The following is a 27,594-nucleotide window of genomic DNA, read 5'->3' as shown; positions in this document are numbered from 1 at the left end:
GGCTAGCATTTAGTTTTTAAATGTGATTAATGCTGTAATGACTTTTCCTATGAATTATAAAGTTAGAGACTAAAGTCCAGAGTTAGCAAACTCATTCTTGCTAAAGTAATTAGGGGGGTGTGTACATTTGGGACTTCCCTGGTGGCTCAGACGGTAAGGCATCTGCCTACAATGCAGGAGACCCGGGTTCAATCCCTGGGTCAGAAAGATCTCCTGGAGCAGGAAATGGCAACCCACTCCATTGGAAAATTCTTTGGACGGAGGCGCCTGGTAGGCTACAGTCCACGGGGTCTCAAAGAGTCGGACATGACTGAGCAACTTCAGTGTCAATGTCAATGTACATTTGAGAACACTTTAGAAGTAGAAAATGTAATAATTTAGAAAAATCCTGTGCCCTTAGTCTGTGTAGAGTTCATTTTAAAAATTAATAGAAAATAGCTTTAATCTGAAAGGTGATGGGGTTGACCTGACTTGTGGATTGACTTGCAGTCATCAGTTGGCTGGCCTTTAGGGCATCTATGGAGCAGAGTTTACCTATAGTACTTTTGTCTTTCTGTTGAAAAAAAAATCTGAAAAATTAGAACAATAAATTCAGTACTGAAGCTAACAAGGACATTCATGATTTGTGCATAATCTGTTAATCTTAACAAGGTTTTAACCTTTGCAAAATTTTCACAAAGTTAAAGGCATTGCTCAACTCTCCTAGGATCTTAAAATTCTTTTAGGGAACCTGCTCTGATTGCCCTAGGCAAAAGGAGATCTCTTGGTCTTCTTGAAATTTCATTAGCATTTGTTGATATCCTAATGTGAAGTAGGCCAGCACTGCTCTCTATGTAATCTCATTGAAACCTCTTGGTCCATCAAAGTAGGCATCGCTGGCTCTATTTACAGGAAACTCACAGTATACTCACTACCTTGAGAAAACAAGGTATTAGTTTAAAATCATATTAAATTTATTTTGTAAAATCTAGTATGTATTATATGTTAAAATTATCCATGGGAAATAGCCAAAAAAAGTTGTTGGGAAGCTTCAATATTTACTTTACCTAAACTAAAGGTGGCTTTGGAGAAGTGGAACTTAGAGCTATATTAGACTTTGAGTTCACTTATTGAGCCTGTTACATACCAGACCATAGGGAAAATATAGTCAAGTTTGTTGTTTAGTTGCTAAGTTATGTTGGACTCTTTTGAGACCCCAAAGACTGTAGCCCACCAGGCTTTTCTGTCCATGGGATTTCCCAGGCAAGAATACTGGAGTGGGTAGCCATTTCCTTCTCCTACAATGCAGGATTCTTTACCACTGAGTGAAGTGAAGTCACTCAGTTGTGTCTAACTCTTTGCGACCCCATGGACTGTAGCCCACCAGGCTCCTCCATCCATAGGATTTTCCAGGCAAGAGTACTGGAGTGGGTTGCCATTTCCTTCTCCAGGGGATCTTCCCAATCCAGGGTTCGAACCTGGGTCTCTCGCACTGTGGCAGACACTTTTCCTTCTGAGCCACCAGGGATGACGCCTGAGCCACCTAGGAAACCCATACAGTCAAGTGAAGTGAAATCGCTCAGTCGTGTCCGACCCTTTGTGACCCCATGAACTATACAGTCCATGGAATTCTCCAGGCCAAAATACTGGAGTGGGTAGCCGTTCCCTTCTCCAGGGGATCATTCCAACCGAGGGAACAAACCCAGGTCTCCCGCATTGCAGGCGGATTCTTTACCAGGTGAGCCACCAGGGAAGCCCATACAGTCAAGTAGTGATCATAATAAATAATCAATTACCATGTTAGATGATAAACGGCTGAATAACTTTTATTGATCTCTATGTTACACTCTATAGCGTGTTAACGTGATCTATATGTTATACTCCATATAACAGCCACTTGCTATATATCTCATGTTATAGGTTACAGTTGTATAGTGTGTGTCTAATTCCCTTGTTAGAGTATATAAGCTACTTGAACACAGAACCCAGTTTTGCTCACTGGTGTATATGTAGCACTTAACATAGGGTATGCTGCATATTTCTTGAATGAATGAAGTGCAGAGTTCTCTGGGATAGGAAGATCAGCTAACCTAGTCTTTGAGATTAAGGAGCAGCTTCCAGAGGAAGAATGTTTCAGGCAGAGAGAATAGCATATCCAAAGACTGGAGAATAGAAAGATAGTGCCTTGTATGAGAAATTAGAAGTTCCACCGTGTAACTGTAGCCTGCATTTGAACCTGAGACTGTTATCCTTAGAAAGTCCTGCTTACAAGGTTGACCCTTTGCTGGCAGCTGGGAACTTGATTGACAGACAGTTCGCCACAGTGATATAAAGCTTTCCACAAATGATAAGAGCAGCTCACTGTGCCTCAACTGTTTGTGCAAATGATATGGTTTATACTGAACCTTGTCTTTCTTCTTGAGAGTGCCTTGGACTGCAAGAAGATCCAACCAGTCCATCCTAAAGGAGATCAGTCCTGGGTGTTCATTGGAAGGACTGATGTTGAAACTGAAACTCCAATACTTGGGCCACCTCATGCGAAGGGTTGACTCATTGGAAAAGACCCTGATACTGGGAGGGATTGGGGGCAGGAAGAGAAGGGGACGACAGAGGATGAGGTGGCTGGATGGCATCACCGACTTGATGGACATGGGTTTGGGTGAACTCCGGGAGTTGGTGATGGACAGGGAGGCCTGGCGTGCTGCAATTCATGGGGTCGCAAAGAGTCAGACACGACTGAGTGACTGAACTGAACTGAAATGTCTTTCTTCTGGGAGTCTAGATTTTTTTTTTTAATGTTTCTAGCAGCTTTATTCATTATTGCCAACAATGAGAGTCTAGAATTTTGGTACATGTTAGAAGGTTTCTATGTGACTGTTGGCTCTCTAGTTGCTAAGTTGTGTCCAGCCTTTACAACCCTATGGACGGTAGCCCACCAGGCTCCTCTGGCCTTGGAATTTCCCAGACAAGAATACTGGAATGGGTTGCCATTTCCTTCTCCAGGGCATCTTCCCAACCTAGGGATCAAACCTCTGTCTATTGTGTTAGCAGGCAGATTCTTTATCACTGAGCCACAGGGAAGCACCTTCTGTGTGATTAGCCCACAGTAAAAAACCTTGGGCATTGAATGTCTAATGAGTTTTCCTGACAGACCGCACTCACGTTATTACAACTTATTGGTGGAGGATTTTAACATGTCCTATATCACTCCATTGGGAGAGGACTCTTGGAATTTTGTTCCTGGTTTCCTCTGGACTTTGCTCCAGTGCACCTTTTCCCTTTGCTGATTTTGCTGTGTATCTTTTTGTTTTAATAGACCTCAGCCCTGAGTATAATATTATATATATTATGCTATAACTAGGTGTTAAGCCCAGCGAGTCCTTCTAGCAAATCACTGAGCCTAAAGGTGGTCTTGAGGACCCTGACATAAAATGTCATTCAGGGAGAAGCACAAGAGTAAATACAGGTTTTATGAGGCAGTGGACACTGGAAGATACAAGTTTTGGTTTGGACATGTTGCATTTGTGTTCCCTGTGGGATTCTGTGTTGTCTGGCATTCAGAAGAAATTTTGTACTAGAAATACTGATTTGAGCATCATCAGCATTTGGATAGCACCGATATCAAGGTAAATAAATTCGATTGCCAAAGGATAGAATGAATCTTGGAGCATGGATGCTTAAAGGTTGGACAGTGGTAGAAGAGACCAAGGAGTTAAATGAGCCGGAGAGATGGAAAGACAACAAGAGAGCGATCCCATTAACATTTATTGACCTCTTATTTGGGCCATCCCCTCTTCCCACCCTTGCAGATATTCCCACAGAAGTCAAAAGAAGAGTTTGTTTAAAGAAGAACAAATTAGTTGACAGTGTAAAAAGGCAGCATGAAAGCCAAATAAGATAAAGACAAACTGTTTATTAACAAAGAGATTGTTGGTGACTTTAGTAAGAGCAGTTTCAGTGGAATAGCTGGTACATAAGATTCATCATAAGGGATAGTAAAAGAATGATTCTGCCATGAAGGATGGAATCATAGATGGGATTATGTTTGATGGAGTAAGCTTATAATACAGTTGTTTTTTTTTTTAAAGGTGACAATATTCTTTTTCTTTCTTTTTTTTTTTGAAAGCTCAGAGCCCTAACCACTGTACCACCAGGAATTCCTTGTAATATAATTTTACTTCAGTGTAACAAACTAGCAAAAAATAGGAAACTATGACTTGCTAAAGGTAAGAATGTACAGTTTGAAGAGGACACCTGGACTAATCCCTTTAATTTACAGATGAAGAAACGGAGGTCCAGAAAAAAGAGACACCTTGACCAAAGTCCTGTGGGTGGGCAAGGCCACTTGGTGCTGCCCAGATCAGAAATACAGTCTTGACTTCAAAGATACTTAGCTGCTGCTTCTGATAACAAATGGTGGGATATACAGTCGAGGAGGGATTTGTTCAAGGGTGGAGCATGAGCAGCATTTGTAATAATCCCAGGTTTGAAATATGTCAAATGAAACATCATTTTCATTTTCTGCAACAGTACCAGATTGGCTTCTCTTTTTGGACTGGATCAAGCAGCTGCTGGCCATGGAAATGAATTCTTCCAGTACACAGCTCCAAAGCAACCCAAGAAAGGCCAGGGAACAGCACCAACCGGTAAGTTAAGAGGTTAGGATTGACCTCTGACAGGCTAGTTGGAACAGTAAACAGCCTTCCAAAGGTGACATGCCAGGTCATCCATCCTTGATCGGTTTGGCCAGGCTCACCACCAGTGAGGTACATACTGCTCTGAGCTCTCAGATTCTGAATTCTGGCAGCTAGATAGTATGCTCATTTTTGGAATCTGATGGAGGAAGGTCACAGGCAAGCCCTTCTGCCCCACGTGGAAACCACTCTCCAAAACTCTGCCCAAGGCTCTCTAAGTAGGCACTGTCCAATGTTTTGGCAAGAAGGAAGAGCTGCCTTTCACATCCTTCACCTGGATGGGTTAGATATGTGCTGACAGTGAGTTTTTCCCAACTAGACAATGATGCTCGATGCTGTATCACCTGTACCTTTCATCATGATGAACACAAGAAATAATGAGTGAAAACTTGTTGAATAAAAAGAGAAAAGAAGAGTCTAATATTTTTTAAATGCCTGCCACATGTCTGGTCTCAGGCGCTTTACTTGGATTGTCTGATTTAACAATTCTGTGAAATAGGTGAGACTGCCACCATTTTAGAGGCTCAGAGAGGTTTAGGGGCATAGTTAAGGTCACAAGCAGTAAGTGAGAGAATTGGAATTTGAACCCTGATCTGACTTACTCCAAAACTTTTCTGCCCTCCTCTGCACTTTGCTGTATTTGTGTAAAAGTCTGAAGAGGAGTGAGGGACTGATAGACATAGCCCAGGAACTTCCCTGCTGGTCCAGTGATGAATAATTGTCCGCTTGCCAATGCGAGGGACACGGGTTCGATCCCAGGTCTGGGAAGATCCCACATGCGGCAGAGCAACTAAGCCCCCGCACCGCAGCTACTGAGCCTGTGTGCTGCAACTGCTGAAGCCTGCGTGCCTAGAGCCCGTGCTCCGCAACAAGAGAAGCCACCGCGAGGTGGATGTGAGGAGCCCGCTCACCGCAACTAGAGAGCAGTCCCTGCTCACCGCAACTGGAAAAAGCCCACGGATAGCAATGTAGACCCAGTGTGGCCAAAAACAAACAAGTGAATAAATAAATTAGCAAACAAAAGTTGACGTTAAAATATTTTTTAAAAAAGAAATAAATAGCCCAGAGCAGAACAAGCGGTAAGAGACATTGTATTAAATTTGTGCTGGATGAAGGGGGGGAGTATTGAGAGTCTTTTGTGTGCTCGGCACAGTGCTGACACTGAGGGTGGTGTTAGGATATTTAGAGTCGAACCCTTGCAGCAAACACTGTATGGCCTGTAGTGCAAAATAGTCACTCTTTGGCCCTTTACATACAGCGTTTGCAGACCCCTGCTCTAAGTCTTACCTGTCACTTTTGACAGCTTTGTCGTGGATTGTGGGTCCTATTCTCCAAGCCATAATCTGGCCAGATTTCTAGTAGGCTGTGCTTTTTACATTTCCTCTGGCATATCTTTTCATTAGCAGTGTACTTGTGACTCAGTTTTATGGTGATTGAGTTAATGGATGTGGATAAAAACAAATACCCTCAGTCCCTACCCAGTGAAGTAACTTGGTTTTTTTAAATTAGAAAACAACAACTGTGAATTCATTATACTTTTGGGGGATTATAGAGGTATTTAAAATGAAAAATTAACTATATTGTCTTATGTAGGCATTCACAAATAAAATGAAAACTAGTAATACAGGAGATGCTCTCTGTTCAAGGAATATTTATGTAGCAAATTATTGTAGAGAAGGAGGTGGCTGCAGCATAGCTCTTGAATCTCTTCATAGATCTATAGAAACAGAGAAACTAGATAAAATAGACAAACTTATGGATAATACTTACAATAAAACCAGTTGAAAAAGGATCTTCATGAACCTCCCAAGTATGAGCAGGTATAGACACAACTTGCATGGTATCAACATTTGTGTGGGAGAAAACCAGGAAGCAATGGAATAATATCTGCCTCTGAGAGTGGGAGAACCCCAAAGTAGCCAACAGGTGTTCATGAGAAATACTGCAGGTCAAGCTGGAACTGCAAAGCATTTTGCCTGTTTTAATTGGCTGAGTACAAGGGGTTGATGATGGGGACTAGAAGAACTGGAGCATTCTTGCTTCTATGAACTTTTGAGACTCACCCTCTATGATGACCTTCTCAGAGAGGTCCCCACCCCAAGAAGAACCTGCTGGGAATGGAATTAAAATTGAGGAGGTTAAGGATATTAGAAGTGAAGGTTAGGGACTTCCCTGGTGGTCCAGTGGCTAAGACCTGGTGCTGTCCTGCCGAGGGCCCGGGTTAGATCCTTGGTCAGGGAACTAGATCCCACAAGCCGCAACTAAAGATCCCGAGTGCAGCAACTATGACCCAGTACAGCCAAATAAATACATTTAAAAAAAAGGAAAAGGAGAGAAGATTTAGATTAAAGTAGGGCTAGAACAGAATCAGGAAGCAGGCAGAAGCCCCCTGCTTTTTTGAATCCTCACAGCAGAGGAGTGAGTTCCATGAAGTTAGGAAAGCCACCCTGAACCATGCCTTTGTCTAAAAGTTCAGAAAAGCAAATTTCACATAAAAATAAACAATAGAAAAGTATCAAACTCCATGCAAAGTTATTGCAAGAGCAAGGAGCAGAATAATATCCCTACAACATGAGCTCTATTCTGTGAGAATGTTTCTTAACAACTAGATCAAAACTGCAGCCACCTAGTACCATTAAGAAAATAACATAAAGACATGAAATGGGACCATAAATTGAGAAGTTTAAAATCCCAGAAGTAGGTGACAGGACTCAGGCAAGAATTAGAGATATCAGAAAAATTATTTCAGAAATGAAGGCTAAACAAAAAGGAACACAGTGTGAATACACACAACAGGTTATGCCTTAAGAGAAATAGGAGGCTGGTAAGAGGACATTTTTAAACTAAAAAATTTAAGAGAGAAAATGTTTTCAAAGGAAGGTGAAAGACTTTGCAGGAGAAAAAGATTTCAAATCACATATTAAAAGCAGTCCTTATGAGCAGGGAATTAAAGAATCTGTACAATCCTGATTTCAGAGAGGAAGAAATGCTTAGCCAATGAGAAGATCCCATGATTGTGACATCTGACTCGCTTATCCCTCTAGCAAATCCATGAACAGCCTTCCATTTTCAGGATGATAGATAGGTAGGGAGATGAGAGCCTTGGGAGACATTAATTTTTTTCTCAGTGTTAACTGCGGCCTGAGTTTCTCTTTTTCTTGGTCATTTACTATTTCTCCAGAGAGAAGTTTTATATTCTGTAGCATCACATACATACAACTGGAAAGTACTGTTGTCGGTTTTTACAAAATAATAAGGAGAACAAGAATACCACAGACTAGGAAAATAAGCCAACAATCTAAAATAGGCAATTCATCAAAATCAAACAAAATAAATGGCCAATACAAATCTATAGAAAATGTTGAATTTCTGCTTCCCCGTAATCAATAAATGCTAATGAAAACAACCGTAAGATGGCATTCCCCTTTCCCTAATGCCCCCCATCCCATCGGTAAAGATTTAGAAAACTCATCTCCTCTTGTTGGCAAGGATGCAAAGCTGGCATATTCATACTGCTAGTGGTATTTTATGTTTGTTTTGGAGATTCTTTTGAAGAGTATAAGGAAATGTGTATATTACGTGAGAAAAGGAAATTGCCAAATCATATCATTAATGTTGTTTTTAAAAAAAGATGAAAAAGCTGAGAAGTTTATGTGTATAGAAACAGGGCTAGGAATAAATACATCATACTATTGATGTTTATGTTTCGGTGGTGAGATTATAAATTGTTTTTATTTTCTTTGTGTGTTTCTGAATTTACCAGGTTTTCTACAGTGTACATGTACTCTATATAAACAGAAAAAATATGTCAATACTGTTAATAAAATTTAACTGACTGAATTTTAAAGATCTTATTGGCTATATTCAGCAGTTCATGAATTGAGTGGCATCAGATGGTAAAGCATCTGCCTGCAATGTGGGAGACCTGGGTTCAATCCCTGGGTCGGGAAGATCCCCTGGAGAAGGAAATGGCAACCCACTCCAGTATTCTTGCCTGGAGAATCCCATGGACAGAGGAGCTACAGTAGGCTACAGTCCATGGGGTTGCAGAGTCGGACACGACTGAGAGACTTCACTTTCCTTTCCTTTGCATTCTAGAGTTGAGCAGCATCCAGTCTAGTAGATAGGGGCTATAAAGAGCTCTATGAAATGAAAGTCTCTTATAGGCAGAAAGGAGCAGAAACAAGGCAGAAGGGATTCTCGTATCATGCTAGGCAAAACAAAACAGTGGGCTGCTTATTACAAGGTCACTTTCCTTTCATTTCGGTTCAGTTCAGTCGCTCAGTCATGTCGACTCTTCGTGACCCCATGAACACTTCCCTTTAGGAGATAGTAGAGACCTATCACACATTATCTATCTGGTACTGATGAGATCATTCCTGATTGGTTTAAGATTCCATTTCTTAAAGAGCCAAAACAGTGATTATGTTGAATCTCTGTTTAGTGGATTGGAGCTTAGGCTCGGTGATTCCATTTTGGGCCTGTTGTCTTGTTTTTTAACAACAACCAAAAGAATCAAATGAGGATTCTTTTGAAAATAAGTTCTTAGCTGCTGTGTCCACACCTGTGTTCTCACTATTCTATCATTGCGTTCCTGTGGTGGGTGTGAATATATGATTTACTCTAAATGTACTATTTTTAAATGTTAGTGTTGCTTTACCACTGCGAAGGTAAAGTTATGAATGTAATCTCAATATCAAAATTTTTCAACTCTGAAAGTAAAGGAAGGGGAAACAACTTCATTTTTACTAATTATCGCTGTCAAAATATTGGAAGGAGAAAAGAAAGTAATGGAATGTGATCTTGCTTTCTAGACAGTGCTCCTTGTCCAGCCCCCAAATTTGTTTGGAATGGAGCCAGAATCCTGAGCTCTAGTCTAGGCTGCTGCTGCCATCATGTAAGGTACTTGGGGCCTAGAGGCTCAGTTTCTTCATCCCCAGCCTTAACCATAGGGGCCCTTTGGTGGATCAGATGAGGACAAAGGTTGTAAAAGCATTAGAACATCAACTCGAAGGTTAAAGAAGAATTTTGAAGCTGCTTTAATGGTTAAAAATCAGTTTCAAGCAAGAAATGAATGACACCTTTTGTTTTCTCCTTCATCTCTTCATCAGGGAATCAGGGGACACCAAAAACAGCGCCCAGCACGGCAGGCACTTCCACGTTGTTGGTTGCCACAGCAGTCCATGCCTATCGTTAGTAAGTAGCTGAGAAGGACCGCTTTCTGAAGTTGCTTGGGGCCACGGGATAAGCTCCTGTCTTTTCACAATAGGCCTCTCTGTTGCAAAATGGCTACTCAGTCCTGCCATAGACAAAGTATTAGTAATGCTGTTAATGTTTCAGTTGGGCAGTTCTGCACACAGAACTTTGAAGAGCCGTTACCTTGTGTACTCTCTCTAGGAAGTGCTTATACCCTCAGCAGCAGCCTTTTTAAAAGTTCAGAAAAAGCCACTCCACTAAAAGATCCTGAGTAGTAGATGTTTAAAGAGTAAAGAAGTTGTGTCAGAGCTTTAAATTATAAACTGTTGTCTGTCCCTTTCTGGAGGCTGAATGCCTAGATTCCCCACTTCTAGAATTCTTTTTAACAGTTACTTTTAATCTAATAAAGTCCATGCATTACCGGTGGTTACTGTGTTTCTTAAATCTCTTTCATTCTCCCATTGGGAGATATATAATGTCTGAAAGCTGGTTCTACTTGTTTGAAGGAAGTGTTAATACCTGTTTCTCTTACTTCTGTAGCACAAATGGTCAATATGTAAAGCAGGGCAAATTTGGTGCTGCAGTCCTGGGAAATCACACAACCAGAGAGGTGAGAATGCCCCCTTGTCTCATGTATATTCAGGTGTTCCAAATCATACCAGTGAACTGGTTTTTATGGGGACTTGTCTTATATATCAAGTCAGAGGATTAGAATGATTGTACTCAATGTGAATTTTTAATGTTAGGTGTATAATGATATTTATAGTCACATTTTGCTTACTGTTGTGCATTAAAACAAATTCAACCACTCAAATTCCTTAAGTTTGACCTTTGTGATATGAATCTAGCTTAAGAATTTGTAGAATCTTAGAGTCATTCAGTAACCAAGGACATTCTTTTGTTAGGTAATGAGCAATGCTTAGAGTATGACCACTGTTTATCTTGTGTGTGTGTGTGTTTATCTTTTTTGAAAGTTTGGTGAGTTGGGCAGTTTATCACACAGCAGAATACTGATTTGAGTCAAAAAGATGTGATTAGAAGCCCAGAGACTGATTTCCTTTTGTAGATTGTTCAGTTCAATTCAGTTCAGTTGCTCAGTCATGTCACTTTGCGACCCCATGGACTGCAGCACGCCAGGCCTCCCTGTCCATCACCAACTCCTAGAGCTGACTCTAACTCATGTCCATCGAGTCGGTGATGCCATCCAGCCATCTCATCGTCTGTCGTCCCTTCTCCTCCCGCCTTCAATCTTTCCCAGCATCAGGGTCTTTTCAAAGGAGTCAGTTTTTTGCATTAGGTGGCCAGTGTAGATTGTATCTAGCTTGCTTCAAATTCTTCTCCAGAAGGTTTTGAACATTGTTAAAATACACATAGGAAACAATAGCATTTCAGCGGTCCAGATAACATGCAGTCCACATACCTCAGAAACTCTGAGACACTGAGAGAGAAGATTACCTGTTCAGGGTAGCTAAAGTAATGAACAACACTCCTGTATATGAAAAACAAAAAGCTTAATTTTGGAAATTTGCAAAACACATGTAAAAACAGTGGGACTAGAATAACAAACACCCACATATCCATTACTGAAGTCTAACAGTTATTAATCTTTTTCATCTCAACTCCAACCTGTCTTCTTATCTCCTGCTCAGATTATTTTGGATAAATCTCTAGCATACAGTTTTAGCTGGAAATATTTTAGTACATATCTCTGCAAGATAAAGATTCTAAAAAACATAACCATTATTGCTCCTAAACAAAACCCACAGTAATTCTTTGATCTCACGCACACTACCAGTTAGTATTCAGATTTCCCTGATTATCTGTTTTTTTCTTTTTAACAGTTACTTTTAACCTAATAAGGTCCATGCATTGCAGTTGTTACTGTGTTCCTTAAATCTCTCATTCTCCCATTGGGAGATATAGAATGTCTGATTGTCTCTCATTTTATCATGTTAGCAGCCATTGTTTTTTTCTTTTTGGACCCACTGGGAGGCATGTGGGATCTTAGCCCCCTGACCAGGGATCAAACCTGCCCCGACTGCAGTGGGGGTGTACAGTCTTAACCACTGGACCAGCAGACAAGTCCCTGTTACCAGGCATTGTTGATTATTATCTAAGTTCGTTAATTCATTAGAGATTGCCATTTGGATTTAAAAAATCTGGTATTGGGACTTTGAGCTTCCCAGGTGACACTACCGGTAGAGAACCTACCTGCTGAGACAGGAGACTTAAAAGACGTGAGTTCCATCACTGGCTTGGGAAGATCCCCTGGAGGAGGGCATGGCAACTCACTCCAGTATCCTTGCCTAGAGAATACCATGGACAGAGGAGCCTGATGGGCTACCCAGTCCGTAGGGTCGCACAGAGTTGGACATGACTAAAGTGACTTAGCACAGGCACATTGGGACCTTACCACCCTTCACTTCCAGATAGAATGTCTTATGTTGTAGCAGGCAACAGTATAAAAAGACAAAGTGAAAAAATTGTATTTTAGAATTCATTAGGGAGCTATGGAAATGATGAGGAGTAGATGAATTAAAATTTTGAGAGGAAAGAGCCAATAAGCTGAGTGTTTCCTTGCCTTGAGACCTTTGCTGATACTTAGGAGTAGACTAAGCATCAAGTGTGTCCCAAGCAGAGACTGCTGGGGAAAAGAGACATTGGCAAAAACTGTAGACGCTCCAAACACAAGATTGGTTTTTCCCCAAGGGACATTTGATGAATTGGGGTGTGGTGTGGAAGTCCGTGGACTATACCAGAAAAGCAGAAGGAAAGATTGCCTTTGGTTCATAGGAGATAAAATCCAACTTAGGGCTGGAAAGCAACAACTTTCCTCTCAAAACATTTGCTAGATTTTGAACTTCATGGGGAAGAGACTAAAGAATCTCAGCTCAGAATCTCTGATGGGCAGAAAACTTCAGGACCAAAGAATCAGAGGCCATCCAAACTGTCAATGAAAAGCCTTCATAGATAGTGCTCAGGAATAGGGACAGCCCAGAAGTGAGCCAGTTCTTCATATATCTGTTGTCCTTCACTGAGCAGCTCAGTCTATAATTGGATTGGCGTGAGGTGATCAGTCCCTGCTGTATCTGCCTCACATAGTATAAGGGAAGTCCTTTCTAGTACAAGATTGTATATGAGCTTCTGTAGTCAGTCCCTCCCTCCCTTCTAGGGTTGAATTTTAATTTCTGTGTGTGTGTGTTGTAAATATATATGAGACATAAAATTTGCCATTTTAATCATTTTTAAGTATATAATTCAGTTGCATAAATCGCTTTCACAGTATTGAGCAACCATCATCACTCTTTCCACTTTTTTCATCACCCCAAACAAAATCTGTAACCTTTAAGCAATAACTCCCCATCCCCTTTCCGTTATTCCCTGGTAACCCCTAATCTACTTTCTGTTGTTGTTCAGTCACTAAGTCGTATCTGACTCTTTGTGACCCCATGGACTGCAGCATGCCAGGCTTCCCTGTCCCACACTATCATGAATTTGCCTACTCTAGGTATTTCATATAAGTGGAATGATAAAATATTTGTCTGGCTTATTTCACTTAGCAAAATGTTTTCAAGATTCATCCATGTTGTAGCATGTATCAGAAATTGGTTATTTTTATGGCTGAATAATATCTTATTATATATATATATATATAAAACACATTTTTAATATTTATCCGTTCATTATCTGCTAAACACTTAGTTGTTTCCACCTTTTGACTATTGTGAATAACAGTGCAGTGAACATTGATGTACAAGTGTATGTCTGAGTCCCTCTTTTCAGTTCTTTTGCATGTATACTAGGAGGGAAATTGCTGTGTCATATGGCCATGAAATTAAAAGACAGTCCTTGGAAGGAAAGTTATGACCAACCTAGACAACATATTAAAAAGCAGAGACATTACTTTATCAACAAAGTTCCATCTAGTCAAAGCTATGGTTTTTCCAATAGTCATGCATGGATGTGAGAGTTGGACTATAAAGAAAGCTGTGTGCCGAAGAATTGATGCTTTTGAACTGTGGTGTTGGAGAAGACTCTTGAGAGTCCCTTGGACTGCAAGGAGATCCAACCAGTCCATCCTAAAGGAGATCAGTCCTGGGTGTTCATTGGAAGGACTGATGTTGAAGCTGAAACTCCAGTCCTTTGGCCACCTGATGCAAAGAGCTGACTCATTTGAAAAGACCCTGATGCTGGGAGGGATTGAGGGCAGGAGGAGAAGGGGACCACGGAGGATGAGATGGATGGCATCACCGACTCGATGGACATGGGTTTGGGTAGATTCCAGGAGTTGGTGATGGACAGGGAGGCCTGGCGTGCTGCAATTCATGGGGTCGCAAAGAGTCAGACACAACTGAGTGACTGAACTGAACTGAACTGAACTGAATGGTAATTCCTTGTTTAGCTTTTCGAGGAACTGCTGAACTCTCTCTACAGCATGTATACCATTTTACGTTCCCATAAGCAATATATGAGGGTTTCAGTTTCTCCACTACCCTGCTGACACTTCATATTTTTCCTTTTTCTACAATAGCCATTCTAATAGGTGTTAACTGGTACCTTATTGTGGTTTTGATTTGTATTTTCTTAATGCCTAATGGTGTTGAACATCTTTTTTATGTACCTGTGGGCCATTTGCCTATCTCTTTAGTCACCCCTCATTCAAATAAAAACACCAACAAAATAAAGACATTGCTAATTACAGTTAAAAGAGTAGGGTCAAAATGAGAAGAGATTAAAGTAGATGGTGAGAAGATAAACTCTAAACTTTAATGGGTTAACTGAGGTTTGAGTTTTATACCTGCATGATGCATGACCCCTGACATCTTTGTATTGTTCTTTAACTTCTCTTTTTTCTGCCCGTCTTTGCTTGAGTACAGTATAGTATTCTTCTTTATATCAGCCAACAACAGCCAGTAACTGTTGCCAGGATTCATCTGAACTTTGAGCTGATGGTAAGGCTTTCCCTATTGGAATCAGTAGCTCCTTTGGGACTGGTTTATAGGACAGGTGGGTCTGTGCATACCTGGTGGGAAAAGTGGGTATCTTTTTTTTTTTTTGGCTGTGCTTGTCAGGGAATTCCCCAAAGTGAATATCTTAACAGAACCTCTCGGAAAGGTCTCTTGACTGCCTCCTGGGAATGTGCACTAAGGGGTGATTGGTGGAGGATGGGAGGAAATAAGAAAGTTCCCTGATAACTCTCCTTGGGTCCACCTGAGGCAAAGCCCTTCTACATGAGCTTAAGCAGTCACATTTATCCACTGTGCTGCCTGCTGTTGAGTTATCTCAACATTTTTCCTTTCTCCAGGTTCGGCCCAATAACTATAGCACCTTTTATGATGACCAGAGACAAAACTGGTCCATCATGTTTGAGTCAGAAAAGGCTGCCGTGGAGTTCAATAAACAGGTAAGACTATTTTATTGTTTCTGTGAAGAGCCAAACACTAGTCTGGATTTTCCTTGATTTTAAGAAAATATATGGAAAACTCATGATTTGCTATATTTTTAGTTACAAGCATTAAAAAAAAAAAAACCCTAAATTCATCCCTTGAACTTATTGTATTTTAGGGAAATAATAAGAATACTTATTGCTTGAAAGGAGAAACAAAAGGCTAAATATAAACATATCTTTAAACACCTCTCATAAATTATCTTAAGGAATAAATACAACTATTTTTTTAAGATACTATTTTAAAAGAATTTTTTAAAAGTTGTTTCATTGTCATTATAGAAAATTTAGAAAAGCATTTGAAAGCATTCATAATCTTACTACCCAAGGTAATCACTGTTGACATGTGACATTTCTTTTTTTTCCTGTGCATGAGGTCCATAAATAGTTATAGTCCTTTCAGCGTGCATGTGTATTCAGTAGCTCAGTCATGTCTGACTCTTTGCGACCCTGTGGACTGTAGCCCATCAGGCTCCCCTGTCTGTGGAATTTTCCAGGAAAGAATACTGGAGTGTGTTGCCACTTCCTACTCCAGGGAATGTTCCCAACCCAGGGACTGAACCCATGTCTCTTGCATTGGTCTCTGATTATTTCCTCAGACTAGAAGTGAAAGATGTAATCAAACAGTTCATGTATGTTTAGATTCTGTATAAATTGTACTGTTTTACATCCATATCAGTTCTCACTATACCTTTGCCACATTTATTTATTTTTGACTGTGCTGAGTCTTCCTTCCTGTGCTTGGACTTTCTCCAGTTGTAATAAGAAGGGGCTGCTCTCTAGTTGTGGAGCACAGGTTCTAGGGCACTCAGGCTTCGGTCGTTGTGGTGCGAAGGCTCCGTATTTGCAACTCACAGGCTCCACAGCCTGGGCTCAGTAGTTGTGGCACAAGGCTCAGTTGCCCCTGGGCATGTGGGATCTTCCTGGACCAGGGATCAAACCAGTGTCCTCTGCACTGCATGGCGGATCCTTAGCTACTGGACCATCATGGAAGCCCCTTAGCCAACATTTAGAATTATTATAGTATTTTTTTCCTTCTTACTCTTATTTGCTTGATAAAAAATGACTTCTCATTGTTTTAGCTAGCATTTGATTGCAATAATGAAACTTTTTTTTTAAAGAAAATGAGTAGCAAGTTTCTAAGGTATATATGTTCAAACATTGACTATAGAAAAATTATTCATTAAGATAATGTTTGACTTCTTTATCTAGTGTCTGAGCTAACATAATATGGGTACATCTATAGGTGGTAGAGATGAATTCTAGGAACACATCATGGTTTTGTAAAGGGCCTTTATTTTATTTCTTTAAATAGCCTTTTGACATTTTTTTAGATGCTCCCCTATCTTTCATAGGCTCCCAAACACTGAAGCAGTAAACTAGTATAGTAATGATAACAAATGTTTATTGTGTACTTACTGTTATTTGCCAGGCATTGTGCCAAGTACTCTCCTTGTATTATTAGTTCAGTCTTCATAGCTAACCCTAGGAAATATGCAAAGCCTTTATCTTCATCTTACAAAACAAAACTCTGAAATAAGGTTCATAGGAGTTATGTTATTTGGCTGAGGTCACACATTAATAAGTGGCAGTGCCCAGATCTGTACTCAGACAGTCAGACTCCAAAGCCATACTCTTAAGCACTTTGATTGCTGGCAAGATTACTGACTTTTGGATGGTTTGCTTCTAAACATGTAATTTGTTTCGTAAGTGGGCGCCACTGTTTGGAAAAGAGCAATTAGTAGTAACTGAGTGAGTCCTTAACTGAGCTTAAACTAGGTTCATGCTGCTTCGATTTCACCTCGCAGGTTTGCATTGCCAAGTGCAACAGCACCTCTTCCCTGGATTCAGTGTTGTCACAGGACCTGACGGTGGTGGAAGGCCCTGCTGTAGAAGCTGGAGATTCTTTAGAAGTGGCCTACACCAGCTGGCTCTTTCAGAATCACGTTCTGGGCCAGGTAAGAAAAAGTACCCTGCAAGTTCTTTTGTAATTTAAATAGCATGAGAGCTATTCAAATGTACAGTATATTACTGTGAATTGCTGCTGTTAGCAAATAGAAATCTTTTAGGAGCCTTGGTTTGACCTCTGTAGCCTCTTCTGTGGAGAAGGCAATGGCACCCCACTCCAGTACTTTTGCCTAGAAAATCCCAGGGACGGAGGAGCCTGGTAGGCTGCAGTCCATGGAGTCGCTAGAGTCGGACACGACTGAGCGACTTCCCTTTCACTTTTCACTTTCATGCACTGGAGAAGGAAATGGCAACCCACTCCAGTGTTCTTGCCTGGAGAATCCCAGGGACTGGGGAGCCTAGTGGGCTGCCGTCTATGGGGTCGCACAGAGTCGGACACGACTGAAGCGACGCAGCAGCAGCAGCAGCAGCAGCAGCAGCAGCAGCCGCCGCCGCTTCTGAGGCATAACCATGAAATGCTAGTATAAAATCTGCTTGGTGCCACTGTGTCTCTTCCTTAGAGCAGGTGGAAACTAGTTTGCGCCAGTGTTAGCTTTGGTAATTGTTCATGTGTGCATCTTGTCCTCCTATACCAATTTTAAATTTGAATAGATTCTTATGGGATTAGGCCTTAAACTTCTTAGACGTTCTTCACAGTTGTTTCTCTGTTTTTCTTATACTAGTGTGAATAGATTGGGCTTATATTATTAAGCCCTCAAAAGTAGTATGATTTGATAAAAGGAGCTTTAGATCATGAGTCCAGAAATGTGGATTCAAGTCCCAGTTTTATCCTAACTTGACTTTGTCGAATCATTTCATTTAAGCTCTTAGTTTTTTTCCCCTGTGAATTGAGCTTAGTTAGGGCTCTATCTACTTTCTTGGCCAGATGGTTGTTCGCATCAAATGAGATAATTTATTTGAAAATTCTTTATAGATTAAGATAATTTTAAATATGTGGTGGTAGAAGTTTATTTTTTCTAAATGTGGAAAATCCTTGCCTCGGAGATACTCAGTGTGATAACACTTTTAGCCATGATGTGGTCCCTTTTTTTCAGGTCAGAAGTATTTTTCCAGTATATTTGACATTACCTATTTCAGAAGTACTGTGCTGTTCTGTGTTAAGTTGAACATCATAATGATTATTACTATTTGTGAAGTTGGCTGACATTTATTTTGATTAACTTTCAGGTTTTTGATTCCACTGCTAACAAAGATAAGCTTCTTCGCCTGAAATTGGGGTCAGGAAAAGTCATCAAGGTAAAGGCTTAACTGTGTTCTTGTAAGAGTTTATCAGTTGCAGTGTGCTTAATTTAGACTGAATTTTATGAAATCTCTAAGCTGGGTTTATTTTCTAAGAATCTGGAAAGGCTTGATTATAAAATACAGAAAAATGTGCTATGTTATCTGGATTTGAGAGACTTTGCCCTGTGAGACAATATATTGGAGAAGGGTACATTTCTTTTTTGTGGTCCTTGCCTTTCATTTTTCATTCTGTGGTTCTGAGGGAACAATTAAATTCTTCCTATTGTCTCCTTGGGAAAGAGATTAAATTGTTTCTTCTAGAAGTGTATCATTAATGAGTGATTCTAATCTGTCTGGGATGCTTCGAATCATGCTGGGAAGCAGCTGCAACATAGCAGGAGAGACGTTGGGATTGGAGTCTAAGGACCTGGGTTCACATCGTGAATTTCTTCTCTAGCAACTGTGGATGTATTTTATAAAGTAAAGCTCATTTTACAAAACAAAAACAGACTCACAGACTTAGAGAAGAAACTTATAGTTGCCGGGGGGGGATGAATGGGAGGGAAAGAGACAGGGAATTTGGGATCAACAGGTACACTCTGCTGTTTAAAATGGATCACCAGCAAAGTCCTGTACACACAGGGAGCTGTTGCCAGGAGTTTGGCTGTCGGTGCACCAGTGCCAAACAGAAATATGCAGACAGAGTTACAGAGTAGAAAAAGAGTGGCTTTGTTACTTTGCCAGGCAAAGGGGGAATACAGTAGGCTAGCCCTCAAGAACCTGTGCCCCCCTCCCTGGTGAGTAGGGAGAGGTTATATGTCAGGGTATAGGATAAAGGTCAAAGCAGTAACAACCTTCATTCCCTCAACAATCTTCATTCCTTCTTCTGCACTGTTTCAAAAGGGTGGGGTTGCTGACCTGGTTAGGGTGTGTGCAGGGTCTTGGGTCTCATCTCCCAATCTTGATGAGCCTCTCTGAGCCTTTTAACCTTGCCTCAGGTGGTTTCCTTGCTGCTTCTCCTTTGTTTCAGTCAGTTCAGTTGCTCTGTCAAGTCCGGAGAACTCAGAGAAGGTCATGCAGGCTGGAGTCTTGCCTACAAGGAATGGGAGACAAAAAGGCTTCCGTTCCCAGGAGCCCCACAGGGCCCTGCTCACATCAGAACTCTGCTAAGTGTTACCTGGCAGTCTGGATGGGAGGGAGTGTGAGGAGAATGGGTACATGTATATGTATGGCTGAGTCCCTTTGCTGTCCACCTGAATCTATCACAACACTGTTTTTGGTTTCTTTTTCTTTAAAAAAAAAATTAATGTGGCTGTGCCAGATCTTAATTGCAACATGCAGGATCTAGTTCCCTGATGAGGGATTGAATCTGGGCCCCGTGTGTTGGGAACATGGAGTCTTAGCCACTGGATCCCCAGAGAAGTCCCTCTCAACATTGTTAATCAGCTATACTCCAATATAAAATGAGAAGTTCTTTTTGTTTTTCTTGTTTTTAGAAGTTTTTTTAAAAAAAGAATATTTTACGCATGTGAGGTATCATTGTGTCAGGACATACTGATGCATTGTTAAGCACTCATTCATCCGTGTGGCAGAGTGTTTTTCTCCATAGCTTTGTTAATGACTCCTTTTCCCAGAATCCTTTGGAAACTTTTCCCTGGAGATCATAGTAGACTTAAAGCTAGTGTTGAATCTTGGCTTAACAATGTACTAACTGATCTTGGGCTAGTATCTTACCTCCTTACGCCTCAGTTTTCTCCTCTGTAAAATGGGGCTATTGCTACTAATCTTATGAAGTTATTTTAGGAATTAAACAACATAGTGGAAGTAAAGCACTTACCCAAGTACTTAGAAAAAAGTGTGTTTAATAAATGATAGCTTTTATTTCTCTTTTAATGCCATTCTTTTCCTCCCAATTTCTCTCATCATCTAAGATATTTCATTTAGCCCTGGATGTGCTGGCTTTGACAAGTCAGCTGAGAAGAAGTATTCTAGATGTTCTTATAACTGGTGTGTGGGAGTGGGGAGCATAAACTGATGAACCTCTGCTGTGTTTTGTGTTATGAGAAGCTTTGTATCTGATGAGCTTTTCCTCTTCTCTGATTCCTAAAGAGCTGGGAGGATGGAATGGTGGGCATGAGGAAAGGAGGGAAGCGGTTGCTTATCATCCCCCCAGCCTGCGCTGCTGGCTCTGAAGGGGTAATAGGATGGACTCCCTCAACAGACTCGATCCTGGTGTTCGAGGTGGAGATTAGGCGGGTGAGTGAAATGGTACTGTGTTGTGTTTGATGAGTATTCTTTGCTAGTTAGGTAAAATGAATAAATAATTGTGTTGGAAAAGATTCTAAAGATCTCTCTCTCTCTCTTTTTTTTTTCTTTTAAGTAGAAATGGTATAGTTGGAAAGAACAACAGCTTTAGAATCTATTTTTATTTATTTATTTTTTAATATAAATTTATTTATTTTAATTGGAGCTTAATTACTTCACAGTATTGTATTGGTTTTGCCATACATCAGCATGAATCCGCCACGGGTATACACGTGTTCCCTAAAAGCCAAAGTTTACGTCCTTCTTGGCTCTGTATTTATAGTCACTTCTCTTTTTATTTTTTCTGTAAAATAGTGATTCTTACCCAGGGTTCATACTTTTTGATTTAGTAATTCTGTGGCTGCAGATTTACCCTGTCAGTATGTTTACAGAAGTGTGCGTGTATACCTGTGTGTAGATGGAGAGCTAGAGATAGATGCATGGCTTTTTGCCACATTGTTTGTGATGGTGGAGAACTGGCAACAGCTTAAGTGTGTGTCATTATGAGACTGATTGAATTATGGTTTTTCAGGGCGTGGACATCTGTGTATTTCTTAAAGAATATCAAAAATCTGTTTTTAAGTGAAAGACACAAGTTGCAGAACAGCATGGGTAGTATGATTTTGTGTGTATATGTATATATACACAAATAAATATATACATATGCCCATATATTCATATGAAATTTCTGGAGGCATTTAAAGAAATGTAGTGATTTTTCCTCTGGAGAATGGGAATGGAGTTTAGAAACTTTTACTTTTTTACATTCTACCCTTTTGTACTATTTAAAGGTTTTATTACAAATAATTTCTATGTTAGTCACTCAGTTGTGTCCCACCTCTTTGCTACCCCATGGACTATAGCTTGCCAGGCTCCTCTGAGCATGGAATTCTCCAAGCAAGAATACTAGAGTGGGTAACCATTCTCTTCTCCAGGGGATCTTCCCAACCCAGGGATCAAACCGGGGTCTCTTGCACTGTAGGCAGATTCTTTCCTGTCTGAGATACCAGGGAAGCCCAAATGAAGTTTATAGCAGCTGTGGTCCATTAATGTTCCCCTCTAATCCCTTGCCCCTCACCCCCAAAAAGACTCTGTTTAATGTTCCCCTCTAATCCCTTGCCCCTCACCCCCAAAAAGACTCTGTTTAATGTTCCCCTCTAATCCCTTGCCCCCTCACCCCCAAAAAGACTCTGTTTAATGTTCCCCCTCTAATCCCTTGCCCCTCACCCCCAAAAAGACTCTGTTTGCTTTACACTGTGATTATTAGGTCCAAATGTGATAGTGTTTGGGACTGTAAACTACAAAATACAATGCAAGTAGATACTATGGCCATCGTCATTGTGGTTGTTATTCCTGCTGCGACAAAGGGTATGCATCGTTTCTCAGTGACTCTTCCCACCCTTATCTCTGGTGGGCATTTCAGCCCTCTTTGATTGACATGCTTCCAGATGCCTTTTTCACAGCTTTTATATTCTTTCTCCATTTCCTTTGAGGACATCATGGCTGTGATAGATAACAAATCAATTTGAATCCATAAAGACTTTTTGTAAACATAAGAAAGAAATACCCTATTTTACCAATAATCAAAGAATTACAAATTGTTTACTAAACTGACAAGGCTGGGGGAGTTCCCTGGTGGCCTAGGGGTTAGGATTCTGGGCTTTTCATTGCCATGGCCTGGGTTCAGCCTCTGATTGGAGAACTGAGATCCTGCAAGCCATGAGATATGGTGGGGAAAAAAAAACAAAAACTGACAAGGGTGATACAGAATGGTAATACCCAGTGTGATAAGAGTTTTGGGAAGGATTTATACACCACTTTTGGAGTATAAGGGCTTCCCAGGTGGTGCGGTAGTAAAGAATCCACCTGCCAATGTAGGAGGGGCAGGAGACTTGGGTTTGATCCCTGGGGGTCGAGAAGATCCCCTGGAGCAGGAAATAGCAACCCGCTCCAGTATTCTTGCCTGGAAAATTCCATGGATAGAGGAGTCTGGCAAGCTACAGTCCAAAGAGTCAGACATGACTGAACAACTGAGTACAAATAATGGAGTATAAAGTAGTTCAGCCTTTATGGTGTGAAATTTAATGGTATATATCAAAAGTTTTAAAAGTAAGTATAACTTTTATCCAGCAATTTAACTTCTGGGAATTTGTATTTTGGGAAAGATTATGTGCAAAGATACAGAGATAAAACTATTCGTAGAAGTATTGTTTGTATGGAAGAAATTAGAAATAAACTGAATTTCCACCAAGTAGGAAATGATGAAATATATTTTGTGATAACATAGATATTTATGACTTCTGTCCCCAAAGTCCTTTGGAGACTTTTTCCTGCAGTTGATAGCAGTTAAGGGTATGACCTTTGAAGTTAGAAGTTAAAAAGGATGTTGTCGATTAATAATTTAGTTAACATGGAAATATTAATATGTTAATCAGTGAGTGAATAAAGCAGTATGGCCCCATTTTTGTAAAACACACACACATAATATAAATGTGAAATAGTACATCTGAAATCCTAACAATATTACTGCTTAATAGTTGAATTGCCAGTAATTATCTTTTTTTTTTTTTCCTTTTGGCTTGTCTCCATTTTCTCTTTTTCCTACCATGAGCAGATAATGACTTTGTATGATGAAGAATAAGTAAGATGGAAGGAGAATGGAGGGGGAAGGGGGCTGTTTTTGTGGTCTGTTGGCCTATTCAACCTGTGGTTGATCTTTCCCTAGGTCAAATTCGCTCGAGATTCTGGCTCTGACGGGCACAGCGTTAGTTCCCGGGATTCTGCAGCCCCTTCTCCCATCCCTCCTGCTGACGGCATCTCTGCTGATCCTATTGTGTCGCCATCCACATCGGTGCCTTTCAAATCAGGGTAAGACACTGCAGTTGTATCAAGCTCTTTTATTGTCCATAAATAGGATTCTTAGGGTAGTTCAGAAATAGGGATATATTAAGTTGGCCAAAAAGTTTGTTCAGATTTGTCTGTTGCCTCGTATAGAAGAACCTGAATGAACTTCTGGACCAATGCACTAGTTAAAAACTGAAATAATTTTAAATAATTGAGGGGGAAATGGGATAAAGGAAATGGGAAACATAATTGCTTCAGATTTTCTAACAAAGGATTAATGTTCATAGTCTATAAAAGCACTAATTCAGATATAAAAGAATACCCTAAACTTTGGAGAAAAATTGGGCAAAAGCCATAAACACTTACCTCTAAGGATTAAATGTAAATTTTTCTGTTTGAATGGAAAATTGTTTATCTTCAGTAGCTTTCAGAAATTATGCAAACTACAGAACAGTTGAAATTCTATTTTATAGCTGTTAAATTATCAAACGTCTTAAAAAACAGTGTTTAGGGGAAAGGAAGTGTAGGACCAGAAAAGTAGTCAGTAAGACTCCTAGCAGCACCATGTGGCTGCTGCTGTATAAGAAAAACAAACAAACAAAAAAAACAGTGTTTATCCAGTATAATCTGGACTTGTGATTATAGATTTTGTTTTTATCTCAGGATATGTCTTATTTGCTTTCAGGGAGTCAGCTCTTCGTTCCAAATCTAACTCCCTTAGTGAACAGCTTGCAGTAAATACAGTGAGTATATGTGTCTTATCTCCTTAACCCCAGTTTGCTAGGAAGATTTCATGTGCCTTGGGTGTGGTAGGTTAGAGAAAAAAAAAAGAGAAATGTTGATTTAGGGTAGAAGTCAGTGGTTACTTGATTCACTGTTCTTTACTTGGGAGTCAGTTTAAATTAGCCTGGGCTTCTGCATAGACCTGGATTCAAATCTTTATTCTTACAAACATGTGACCTTGAGAAAATTATCTAACTTCCCTGAAAATCAGTTTCTTCCTTATTAAAATGAAAATAATTCTCACAGCCCCTCTTTGTGATCTGTTTTTGTGATACGTGTATAAAGCCCTAAGTTCAGAGCCTACATAAAACATGTCTTCAGTAACCTCTCAAGATTTTTATGAGGTTTCATTGTGTGTGTACGTGTGCATGTGTGTGTGCTTGCGTGCGCTCAGTTATGTCTTACTCTTTGCGACCCTTTGGACCATAGCCTGCTAGGCTCCTCTGTCCATGAGATTTTTCAGGAAAGAATGAGCAGGTTGCCGTTTCCTTCTCCAGGGGATCTTCCCAACGCAGGGATTGAACCTGCATCTCCTGCATTGCAGCTGGATTCTTTATCTGCTGAGCCAGTGGGGAAGCCCAAGAGGTTTAAATGAAATAATGCCTATGGAGTTTCTAGTATTGTGTCTGGAATATTGTAAGAGCTCAATTAACATTGCTTTTTGTTATCATAATTACTGCTAACACTACATGTCTTTATACTTTCATTTTCTCAGAGGAATTCTACACTAATTCACCAGCTAGTTGGCTTTGAGCAGGTTGCTGGGCCTCTGTGGCTCCCAAACTGTGAGATAAGGAGACTAGCATATTGTTGTAGTAAACTTTGGATTTGAAGACCTTTGGGAGGATGTACACTGTATTGAAGGCTGCCCTGCCTGCTCCATGAAGGCATCTGTTTCTGCGTGTGGATGGGATGATAGCTGAGTTGCTTGAAGTTCTAAAGCTTTGTAGCTTTCACCTGCCACATTAGGATAACTGTGTGGACTGAAATTGATGCTTAATTTCCCTCCAACTCTAGTTTACTTGTTTATATCCAATCCAAAGTAGGAATTAATTAAGCAAATAATTGATCGGATATGTATAAAAAGTGATCTAAACCCAGAAGGTTAAGCCAAGGAATCAAGAAAATGGGAAAACTGTAAAATCTCAGATCTTTGAATGCCAACAAAATTGTTCAGTATTAGTTCTTTTGTACCCTCTAGACACAGCAGGGGATTCCTTGGTGGCTCAGAGGTTAAAGAGCCTGCCTGGAATGCGGGAGACACAGCTACTTTTAGCAAATATTTCTAAACTTTGGTAACTTTTGGTAAGTTAGTGGTCTACAGTGTTTTTTTTTCCTTTCTTTTTTTGCAATTTTGTTTTTTTAATTGAGACAAAGTTCATATGACATAAAACTTTAACCATCTTTTTACATTGAAGTTTTTATTTAAAAATTTTTTTTTATATGGACCATTTTTAAAGTCTTTATTGAATATGTTACAATATTTCTGTTTTTTATGTTTTGGTTTTTTACCTGCGAGGCATGTGGGGTCTTAGCTCCTCTACCAGGGGTAGAACTTGTACCCCCTTCTTTGGAAGACAAAGTCCCAACCTAGACTGCCAGGGAATTTCCCAAGTTTTTATCTTTTGCTTTTAATATATAATTGCATTCATAGGGCACAGTTAGCAAAATAGTATAACAGGATATACGTTGAGAAGACCATTCCTACCCCTTCCCTCATGTACCCTTGTTTTATTTCACCCCCCCTCCCCACCCCCACACCTTGGGTAAATGCTTTTATTAGTTTCTTATGTTTTCCTTCAGTGTTTCTTCATGCAAATGCCAGCAAGTAGGAATGTATATTTTATTTCCCCCCTTTCACAAAAAATAGCATATTATATGTATTATCTACCTTGCTTTTTATACTAACAGTGTCTTTCCATGTTAGTGTATGGAAAACTTCCTCATTCTTTTCTATCTTTAGATCCCAGTGTTCCATTGTGTGGATATTGATTTATGTAATTAGTCCTCTTTTGAGGGATCTAACTTGTTTCGCTGATGTGCCTCCACTGTTACAAAAAGATGAGCACATACTCTCAGTATATATTTGTTTACAAATTACATGAAGTATTATCCATCCCTGTAAGCAAGTTTAATGTCTTATGTATACAGTAGCTTGAGCAAGCTCTGGGAGATGGTGAAGGACGGGGGAGCCTGACGTGCTGCAGTCCATGGGGTCGCAAAGAGTTGGACACGACTGAACTACTAAACAGTAATACTGTAGCTTATAAATAATTTTAAAATAGAGGCTATGGTCATTTCATTTTACACTCACTAGATTACCTTGCTACTCTTAGGGCTGTACGCTGCTCTGAAAACTGTACTTTGAACCAGTTAATGACTACAGAGGCGTCCAGCTCAGGGACTAGTGTGTCGTCAGTGCCAAGTCAGGTTAAATGAAGCTGAATTTAGAACACAGAGTTCCTGTTTACCCCTCTCCCTAAATCTGCTCTGAATGTTTACCTACTGAGTTGCTCTTGGGCTTTTGAGAAGGTATTATTATCTAAAATGCCTCCCTCCCTTAATCTGTACTTGAGTTTTTCATCTGTAAAGTGAGAATACTTATGCCTGGTAAGGAGACTTGATTGAAATGAAGGAATACAGATGGAACCACTGTGTCCATTCCAACACGTAGGGAATTATTTTTTCTACTATCATTAATTGTGACTCATGTATGCTTCTAGGAAAGAAGTCTTTAATTCTCATTTTATAGAAAAAGTGCTTTCAATAGATGTGACGTAAGAGTCAAAGACATAGAGTTGACTAAAGGTAATGAACCTTGATTACAGTGATTTTTGTGACTTTCCTTTCTTTTTAGAATCCTGATACCGTCAAGGCCAAGTTGATCTCTCGGATGGCTAAAATGGGCCAGCCCATGCTGCCCATTCTTCCACCACAGCTGGATTCTAATGATTCAGAAATTGAAGTATGTCCCACTGGTTGTCTTAGAATGAATAGTGCAGATGTTGCTGTCTTCTGTTCTTTTTTTTTTTTAATATTTATTTATTTGACTGCCCTGGTTCTGCAGCATGTGGGATGTACCCTGACCAGGGATTGAACCCTGGCCCCTTGCATTGGGAGTGCAGAGCCTTAGCCCCTGGACTACCAGGGAGGTCCCTC

At 40.2% G+C, this 27,594-nt stretch overlaps 1 protein-coding gene across 5 annotated transcripts in view; it reads left to right on the top strand.

Moving 5' to 3' along the window:
* Positions 1–27,594, top strand: part of FKBP15 (FKBP prolyl isomerase family member 15) — a 57,597-nt gene that overhangs the window by 4,431 nt on the left and 25,572 nt on the right. For 3 of the 5 annotated variants that reach the window (XM_006061253.4, XM_006061252.4, XM_044940467.2), the window contains exons 2-12: positions 4,510–4,625; positions 9,785–9,869; positions 10,410–10,479; positions 14,747–14,821; positions 15,175–15,273; positions 17,124–17,273; positions 18,451–18,519; positions 20,614–20,760; positions 23,534–23,676; positions 24,338–24,395; positions 27,293–27,400. In XM_006061253.4, the coding sequence (XP_006061315.2) occupies positions 4,510–4,625; positions 9,785–9,869; positions 10,410–10,479; positions 14,747–14,821; positions 15,175–15,273; positions 17,124–17,273; positions 18,451–18,519; positions 20,614–20,760; positions 23,534–23,676; positions 24,338–24,395; positions 27,293–27,400 (1,120 nt within the window). Of the gene's footprint in view, positions 1–4,509; positions 4,626–9,784; positions 9,870–10,409; positions 10,480–14,746; positions 14,822–15,174; positions 15,274–17,123; positions 17,274–18,450; positions 18,520–20,613; positions 20,761–23,533; positions 23,677–24,337; positions 24,396–27,292; positions 27,401–27,594 lie in introns of those variants that run through there. The other 2 variants (XM_044940468.2, XM_044940469.2) reach the window with 2 other exon arrangements.

This window comes from Bubalus bubalis, chromosome 3 (genome assembly GCF_019923935.1).
Source record: "Bubalus bubalis isolate 160015118507 breed Murrah chromosome 3, NDDB_SH_1, whole genome shotgun sequence".
NCBI lineage: Eukaryota > Metazoa > Chordata > Mammalia > Artiodactyla > Bovidae > Bubalus > Bubalus bubalis.
This window is presented reverse-complemented; position numbering and strand designations above follow the sequence as displayed.